Source organism: Oncorhynchus mykiss, chromosome 12 (genome assembly GCF_013265735.2).
Source record: "Oncorhynchus mykiss isolate Arlee chromosome 12, USDA_OmykA_1.1, whole genome shotgun sequence".
In the NCBI taxonomy this organism is placed as follows: domain Eukaryota; kingdom Metazoa; phylum Chordata; class Actinopteri; order Salmoniformes; family Salmonidae; genus Oncorhynchus; species Oncorhynchus mykiss.
In genome coordinates this window covers 55,692,698-55,701,762 of record NC_048576.1, presented here as the reverse complement: position 1 = coordinate 55,701,762, position 9,065 = coordinate 55,692,698, and the positions used below count along the sequence as shown (strand labels likewise).

The 9,065-nt window shown below is 42.5% G+C and overlaps 1 protein-coding gene across 1 annotated transcript in view; it reads left to right on the top strand.

Moving 5' to 3' along the window:
* Window positions 1-520: 520 nt before the first annotated feature.
* The window catches only part of ccnjl (cyclin J-like), a 28,519-nt gene continuing 19,974 nt past the window's right edge, over window positions 521-9,065 (top strand). Inside the window, exons 1-3 of the mRNA XM_021624209.2 lie at window positions 521-829; window positions 1,440-1,541; window positions 7,887-8,097. Coding sequence (XP_021479884.2) covers window positions 1,473-1,541; window positions 7,887-8,097 — 280 coding nt within the window. The 5' untranslated portion in view covers window positions 521-829; window positions 1,440-1,472. The remainder of the gene's footprint in view (window positions 830-1,439; window positions 1,542-7,886; window positions 8,098-9,065) is intronic.

Here is a 9,065-nt window from a genome sequence, read left to right as displayed (position 1 = left end):
GCACGCACATGAACATTTACTCAGCAATAACATGAAAGTATCTCTCTAAAAACGCAATAAAGTATGTCCAGGATGATGAAAATGGATCCATGACAAACATCGATTAGTTCATGTGCCACCTGTTGGTCAAACAGAGAAATGGCATAAGAGTCATAATGTAGAATCATAATGTGGAATCATAATGAATTATAATGCCATTGTCCTACATACATGGTCTGACTGCATTGCCACACTGATGCAGGTTTTGGTGTAATTCCTCTAGTTCACAAAAATAGGATATAGATTATTATTATTGAAACATATTATAATAAGTTTGTCCAGACATATAGGCCTACGACCTGTACCACCATCGTTCAATAGCTTAATGTATTTTCAAATAGGCCTGATCTCCCCAGAATATAAAACACGAAGTTCAAATCCTGTAACAATGTAGCCTACAAGTATGGATGTTACATAGAATATCCACCCCAATATTATTTTACTTGAGGGCGCTATCTTTATATGCAGAGACCATTCCAGTTTTTCTCCATACTAAGAGGGAGAGCGGCGTGTGGTTAGTTGTCTGACCGAGTTCCATTGAAAGCGAGGATCACATCACAGGGGGCGAATGAAGAGGGGCGTAAATAAAACCAAACATAATTCAACCACAATATCCCGGTCTTTAGGTGTGGGTTCATGACGATTAAACTAAGAGTTGGTTATTTTGCTGATATTTTCCTGTTGGGAAACTGTCGGCGAAGGATTTAATCTCAGATTGCGGCTGGTCTGAAACAAAGGGGTCGGGGACTCCGGAGTGTTGCAGTGTTCAGTGGTAAAAGCAGGTTGAAAGGTAACGTTTTAATAGATATTAGCCTAAAAATCCAACATATAACTAGTTTTGCACGTTGTGGACTAACCTTTCCAACAGTTTCCGTTGTACAGTCATGTTGCGTTGAACAATTCTCAGAAATATCCGATTGGTAGTTCATAACTTTCTAGCGGTTAGGTGAATTGCCACGCGTGGTAAATTAAGCCAAGTAACAATTTATGTGAACGAAGCCGACAATTTACATGTGTCTGAACATTAGCATACCTTTTGCAATACCGATTGTGAGTGAGGTGCTTGCTTTTTAGATTGGCTAATGTTGTAGGGTAGCCTACATATTCATTTAATTACCCAAGTGTAATAAACTGCAATCCGCTAGAGCACCTGGTGGTCTCTTAACTCGATGACTGCACACGTCCAACATACTACTATGACAGTTTGAGTGTATTATTTTTGCTGCAAAATCCAAATGGTTTGGGTACCACTGAAATAACGCATTAACTCATACAACAATTCAAGTTAAACGTGTCAGTTTTCCTACATTTGCCATGATGAATGAGATGATACCAGTGATGTAGAATCGTTTGGACAGGGATCTAATCAGTTTCTGGACACTGCTTGATGTTTTCCTCAGGGTGGACCGTGGGCACGACTCACTACTGGCAAGATGGAACGGGAGGGGCAGTGGTGGAAGAGCCAGCTCGCTGCAGACATCCACCAGTCTTTACGAATAAAGGTGAACGTCTCATTCTTATTCTTTGATGGTTCTTGAAATCTTTTTCATCCGCAGCAAACATGGTGCTTAGTTGAATTACACAAATACCATAACAAATACAATTTCCAGTAGTGAGCTCATCTATTCCTTGCTGTCTTCGATGCTAAAGTGTGAATGTCACCTCCCCCTGTAACGATTGAGGTGGTTAATCCCTGTCTGATTATCAGAACCTCTTCCACAGCATGGGACACATCTTATGTTAATGGTGCACATAGATGCATTTATCTAACTCATTGTGTTATTCTGTTTTGTAGATCAGGATTTCCACCATCCATCAGGGATTGACACTTAATCTGTGAACAATGATAAACTCCAAAACGTCTTGAAATAGAGATTATATTGAACGGTCATCCTAAATGGTAATTTGTCAAATTGACAATGTTTATTTTGAGCAAATGCTGGGCATATGAAGAGGTTTGTTCTAGGCAAACGTTGGGTTGTTGTTTGTCTGTGTTGACTGGATTATAGGGAGCACAGAGGACCTGACTACTCCACTCTGCTGCTTTTTGACTGTAACACCAGTGTGTTACACTTAAGCAATAAGGCCCGAAGGGGTGTGGTATATGGCCAATATACCACTGCGAAGGGCTGTTCTTATGCATGATGCAACACGGAGTGCCTGGATACAGCCCTGGTTTATTGGCCTTGTACCACAAACCCCCGAGGTGCCTTATTGCTATTATAAACTGGTTACCAACGTAATTAGAGCAGTAAAAATAAATGTTTTGTCATACCCGTGGAATACACTTGGGAAATTGTGTTTCCACTGTGACTGTGAGGACTTTTGTGAAGAGCAGAATCAACAACCTCAGCATAATTAAAACAGCTTCTTTGTGAGAAGGTGTAACCTCACAGTTAGCCAATGTTATGTAAATGCCAGCTGAAAAGTACCAGTGGCCTTGCTTTGGCCCCAACTTAGAGCAGGCCCGCCGGAGCTAAGGCTCAGTGAGACACGGGTGCCGGCCCGCGTAGTTCCTCAGTGGAAATGTGCCAACATGGCTCGCTCTGGCTGTTTGTGGCTGTTTATAGCCCGGCTGTATATCATGCCCACTTCCTGTAGGAACTGCTAAGTGGAAGCTCTTTGTCTGTATGTGGAGCATTTGCTTTTATCCTGATTCCAGTGCTGCTCTCTTGCCAAAGACTCAACATTATTATACTGAACAAAAATATAAACGCAACATGCAAAGTGTTGGTGCCATGTTTCATGAGTTGAAATAAAAGATCCCAGAAAGCCTTGTTCTGGGGACAATAAAAGGCCACAACACAATGCCACAGATGTCTCAAGTTTTGAAGGAGTGTGGAGTGTCCACCAGAGCTGTTGCCAGAGAATTGAATGTTCATTTCTCCACTATAAGCTGCCTCCAACGTCGTGTTAGAGAATTTGTCAGTATATCCGATCAGCCTCACAACCAGTGACCACGTGTAACCTTGCCAGTCCAGGACCTCAACATTCAGCTTCTTCACCTGTGGGATTGTCTGAGACCAGCCATCCTGACAGCTGATGAAACTGAGTAGTATTTCTGTCTGCAATAAAGCACTTTTTGGGGGAAAAACTCAGTTTGATTGGCTGGGCCTGGCTCCCAAGTGGGTGGGCCTATGCCTGGCTGCACCCTTGCTCAGTCATGTGAAATCCATAGATTAGGGCCAAATGAATTTATTTCAATTTACTGGTTTCCTTATGTGAAGTGTAACTCAGTAAAATCGTTGAAATTGTTGCATGTTGTTTTTATATTTTTGTTCAGTACAGATATGAAGTCCCTCTCGTCCTGCCTGTTATCCAATAGCTAACCTTAAACACATTGACCTAAAACAGCGACAGATAATGGGGCTGAAGTGATGTATGACTTTATGCTGACATTCCTTGTTCATCGTCATGGAATGCAATCTCCAGAGCTTTGATGTTGACACGCCACCCTAGTTTGAAAAAATCTACATGCTGGCCAGATCTGATTTTATCACCAGCTATTCAGAAATAGAATGTGACAGGCAAAACCTCACACACAGCATTTTCTTCACTGAATAAATACTTCAGCAAATGGATGGATAAGCGCTAAACCAGGTGATTTTACCACAGGGACAGTGTGAAGTAACCCATTACAACTGCTCTTGTTACTGAAATTGACTACTTTTTCCGAGTACTTGTACGTTTTTGAGGAATTTTGAAAGTCAGTCATTTTACTTGAGTAAAATTGTATATAAATAACAGTACTTCTTCTTGAGTAGGATATCTCTGTACTCTATCCGCCCTTTTTAAAAAAAAAAATTGCTTTGAATGTTTAAACCCTGTCAAACTGCAGCAACCTTGTACTTGTTCATATGAGTTATATTTTAAAACTAAACTAATTGGGGGGGGGGTCCTTTACATGTACAAAGAGACAAGAACTGCGATTGAACAATAGAACTAACAGGTCTGAGCTTGCTTTACGCAGGCTTGCATCTTGTAGGCCTTTGCATCTGTAATTGAAAAGTTACTCACACAGTATGTCATCACTATGGTGTTGATTAATTAATTCCAGTCATCAAGTCCAGTCTAGTTTGGGATTGAAAAGGCCTAGGTAGCCTAGCCACCCAAAGTTTGAATATAAACCAAATTTCATCACATTCACGTTTTCTATTAGCACAAATAAATGAGCCTGTTTTAGGCTATAATTACAGTACATCGCTTAGTCTATAAATGCATGACGTTACTGCTTCGGTTTCCCCTGGCCAGAGGGGATCAGATTACATAGGCTTCTCTAGGCTACCTGCAGCTGTGGTTTGTTATCAGTAATCTACAGTTGATCAGACTGAAGAACAGATTAATTGAGCACGAGTTGACAAATCATGAGGAAAATGTATAAAATTGAATGTGCACAAGACATCGCTCTACTGCTGTATATGTACAATTATAAACTGGGTGGTTCGAGCACTGAATTCTGATTGGCTGACAGTTGTGTTATATCAGGCCATATATCACGGGTATGACAGACATTTCTTTTTACTGCTCTAATTACATTGGAAACCAGTTTATAATAGCAATAAGACACCTTGGGGGTTTGTGGTTAAGGCCAATATACCACGGCTAAGGACTGTATCCTGGCACTCCTCGTTGTGTTTTGTGTAAGAACAGCCCATAGCCGTAGTATATTGGCCATATACCACACCCCCTCGGGCTTTATTGCTAAGGTATATCAGTCACCAGTGACTTCATCAGCTGCCTGTTGCTAGCTCGCTTCGCTGACAAACACAGGGATCAAATTTTTGCTAGCTTTCTGATGTTGTGCACTGATAAACAGCGTGTAGCTTCAGTTTGTAACTTATTTACGATAGTTTGACAGCTTGCTGATGAAGTTGTAGACATGTTCCCAGCAGTCAGTCCGTTCTTCAACATGTTTCCAAAGCACGGATCGCTACATCCTAACGTTGGTCGGCTAAAAGCAAAGTGCAGCAGAAGACTCGATAGGAGCACAGAATTTTTCCAACTTAATGACTATGACGTACAGAGTGCTTATTTATATCCGTGGCAAATCATTTTAAAGATGCACATTTCCTACTAACGTAACAGCATTGTTGTGTAAAGTTTTCTGTCAAGTTTTTATATTTCCCTTTATTAAGATGTCCGAGGCCTGCTGGTGGTAGTTCTGTGATAACTGCACTGTGATTTACGTTTTGTGGAAGAAAAAACAACTTTGTTTTTTCGGGTTAGGGGATTTTTTTCTGAAAGTTAATGTCCCAATTTTGTTGAAACGTTCATACCTGTACTCTAAACAATAGTGCTTTGTCCCTTTTTTTCTCAATACTTTTGTGTCTATTTTTTATTAAACCAAATGAAGTGCTGGGGCAGAAGACAGTTCACCACACATTTGCTGGCGGCCCTGCTGTGCTGATCTCTGCAACATGGACAGATGGAAATCGCCAAACGATTCTACAAATTAAAAAACGTATATATGTATGATATTTTGAGACAGAATCTTTACATTATTATTATTACGACATATGGGTAGGACATTTCAATACTCGTTCCACCCCTGCACAAGGGCATGGTGTTTTATGAGAGCTTGATGCACAAACCATTCTTTCCCACTGACTGTTGCTATGGAGGCCTTTACCTCTGTCGTCTACTCACCGAAGGATGTTCAATGTATTAATAGCACTTCTCTGCAAGAAGACAGTTTTTTTTTTTTTGCTGGGCTGTACACTATATGACTAAAAGTATGTGGATACCCGCTCTTCGAACATCTCATGCCAAAATCATGGGCATTAATATGGAGTTGGTCCCCCCCTTTGCTGCTATAACAGCCTCCACTCTTCTGGGAAGGCTTTCCACTAGATGTTTGAACATTGCTGCAGGGACTTGCATTCAGCCACAAGGCAATTCCTCCTCCACCAAACTTTTCAGTTGGCACTATGCATACGGGCAGGTAGCATTCTCCTGGCATCCGCCAAACCCAGAGAACTTGTTTCCACTGCTCCAGAGTCCAATGGCAGCTAGCTTTACACCACTCCAGCAGATGCTTAGCATTGCGCATGGTGAGCTTAGGCTTGTGTGTGTGGCTGCTCGGCCATGGAAACCAATTTCATTTTTTAAAATGCGCTACAGCACTTGGCAGTCCTGTTCTGTGAGCTTATGTGTTCTACCACCTTGTGGCTGATCCGTTGTTGCTCCTAGACTTTTCCACTTTACAATAACAGTATTTACAGTTGACCAGGGCAGCTCTAGCATGGCAGAAATTTTACAAACTGACTCTGGGGTAGTGGGTGCTAAGATTCTGATGGGTTTAATAACATCATCATACTTGCACAAAATGATTGTTGAATTGTGGAAGGGAATTTATTAATGAATTGGAAATTCAAAATCACTAATGTTATTGTTCCACTTGTGAACTGCATTATTGTGTCTTATTGTGTCTGTGTCTTGTGAACTGCATTATTGTGAAAATGCAATAAGCAGAGCAGCAACAAACGAAGCAACACAAAAGTAACCCCTTCAAATTAGTGGATTCGACTATTTCAGCCACACCTGTTGCGGACAGGTGTATAAAAATACGAGCGCACAGCCGTGCAATCTCCATACACAAATATTGTCAGTAGAATAGCCTTACTGAAGAGCTCAGTGACTTTCAACGTGGCACTGTCATAGGATGCCACCTTTCCAACAAGTCAGTTTCTCAAATGTCTGCCCTGCTAGAGCTGCCCCGGTCAACTGTAAGTGCTGTTATTGTGAAGTGGAAACGTCTAGGAGCAGTAATGGCTCAGCTGCGAAGCGGTAGGCCACACAAGCTCACAGAATGGGAGTGCATAGTGCGTAAAATGTCTGTCCTCGGTTGCAACACTACCGAGTTCCAAACTTCCCCTGGAAGCAACTTCAGAACAAGAATTGTTTGTCGTGAGCTTCATGAAATGGGATTCCATTGCCGAGCATCCGCACAGAAGCCTAAGATCACCATGCGCAATGCCAAGCGTCAGCTGGAGTGGTGTAAAGCTCGCCGCCGTTGGAATCTGGAGCAGTGGAAACGCGTTCTCTAGAGTGATAAACCATCTGGCAGTCCGACGGACAAATCTGGGTTTGGCGGATGCCAGGAGAACGCTACCTGCCCCAATGCCAACGGTAAAGTTTGGTGAAGGAGGAATAATGGTTGGGGGCTGTTTTTAATGGTTTGGACTAGGCCCCTTAGTTCCAGTGAAGGGAAATCTTAATGCTACTGCATACAATGACATACTAGACGATTCTGTGCTTCCATATATGTAGCAACAGTTTGGGGAAGACCCTTTCCCGTTTCAGCTTGACAAGATCGGTGTGGAAGAACTTGACTGGCCTGCACACAGCCCTGACCTCAACCCCATTGAACACCTTTGGGAGGAATTGGAACGCAGACTGCGAGCCAGGCCTAATCGCCCAACATCCCAACGCCCGACCTCACTAATGCTCTTGTGGTTGAATGGAAGCAAGTTCCCACAGCAATGTTCCAACATCTAGTGGAAATCCTTCCCAGAAGAGTGGAGGCTGTTATAGCAGCAAAGGGGGGATCATCTCCATATTAATGCCAATGATTTTAGAATGAGATATTCGACGAGCGTGTGTCCACATGCCTTTGGTCATGTAGTGTATTTCACAGAGTTTATTGAGCAATATTTTAGGCCCATGGTCAAGAATGGGCTGCAGTTTCTTGGCTGTGATTGACATTTGAAAGTGGAGTCTTTGCACATGCTCTCACATGCCTCCTGACACGGTGCTGTATTTTGTCTGTATACGCAATTCAACTCTGCAGTCTGCAATATCCTTACTCCCTCTCATCCTGTCTCCTCTCGTTTACCTGCTTTCCTCAGGAGCTGAAGTTGCCCACCTACAAGTCCCACTCTCCTCAGATCGGGATGCGGCGTTACTTTGCTGACCTGCTGGCTGTCCTCAGTAACCGCTACCAGCTGTGCCCAGCGGCTCGCCACCTGGCCGTCTACCTCCTGGATTTGTTCATGGACCACTACGACGTGGCAGTCCGCCAGCTCTACATCATTGCCCTCTCCTGCCTGCTCCTAGCAAGTAAGTCAGCTACTGAACTGCTAACAATAGATCTGGTAAAGATGGAACAGCAGTAGGAGTATCTGTGGTACGCATCAAATTATAGTGACAAGTTTCAGATACTTCAGTTATAATGTCCTTCCTTTTTTGAGTAGATTTTGGTTGTTTATCCCGCTCTTTTACAGAAAGTTATATTTAAATGTTTTCCACTACATTTTCCACTACAGATGTTTTTAATTTTTTTAAATAATTTTTGATGTGGAAAGGAAAGCAGGGAGAGTGAGCTGCACTACAGCCTATAGTGGGCTTTAAGTGGCTGTAGCTGCGTGGTTTGTCTGAGACATGTTTGGTGACAGCTGTGTGTTTAAGAGGCCATGCCCTTCCCTGGTCCCTCAGACCTCTGTCAGTCACCAAGGGAACTTATCACATGTACAAACCATGAGGCCTGCGTTACCCACAACCCTTGCCGGCATAGTAATTATAGCTGTTGGAGAGAAGAATCAAATCAAATTTTATGTCACATGTGCCGAAATACGGTGAAATACTTACTTACAAGCCCTTAACCAAAACTATTTTTTTTTTAAACGGCATTGAAGAAAATATTTACTAAATAATCTAAAGTAAAAAGTAACACAATAATGAGGCTATATACAGGAGGTACCAGTACCAAGTCAATGTGTGGGGGTACAGGTTAGTCGAGGTAATTTGTACATGTAGGTAAGGGTAAAGTGACAATGGATAGGTAATATACAGCAAGTAGCAGCAGTGTAAAAACAAAGGGGGGGGGGGGGGTCAATGCAAATTGTTAGGGTAGCCATTTTAATAATTGTCCAACAGTCTTATGGCTTGGGGGTAGAAGCTGATAAGGAGCCTTTTGGACCTAGACTTGGTGCTCCGGTTACCTCTTGAAGTGGGGTAGCAGAGTGAACACTGACTTGGGTGACTGAAGTCTTTGACAATTTTTGGGGCCTTCCTCAGACACCGCCTAG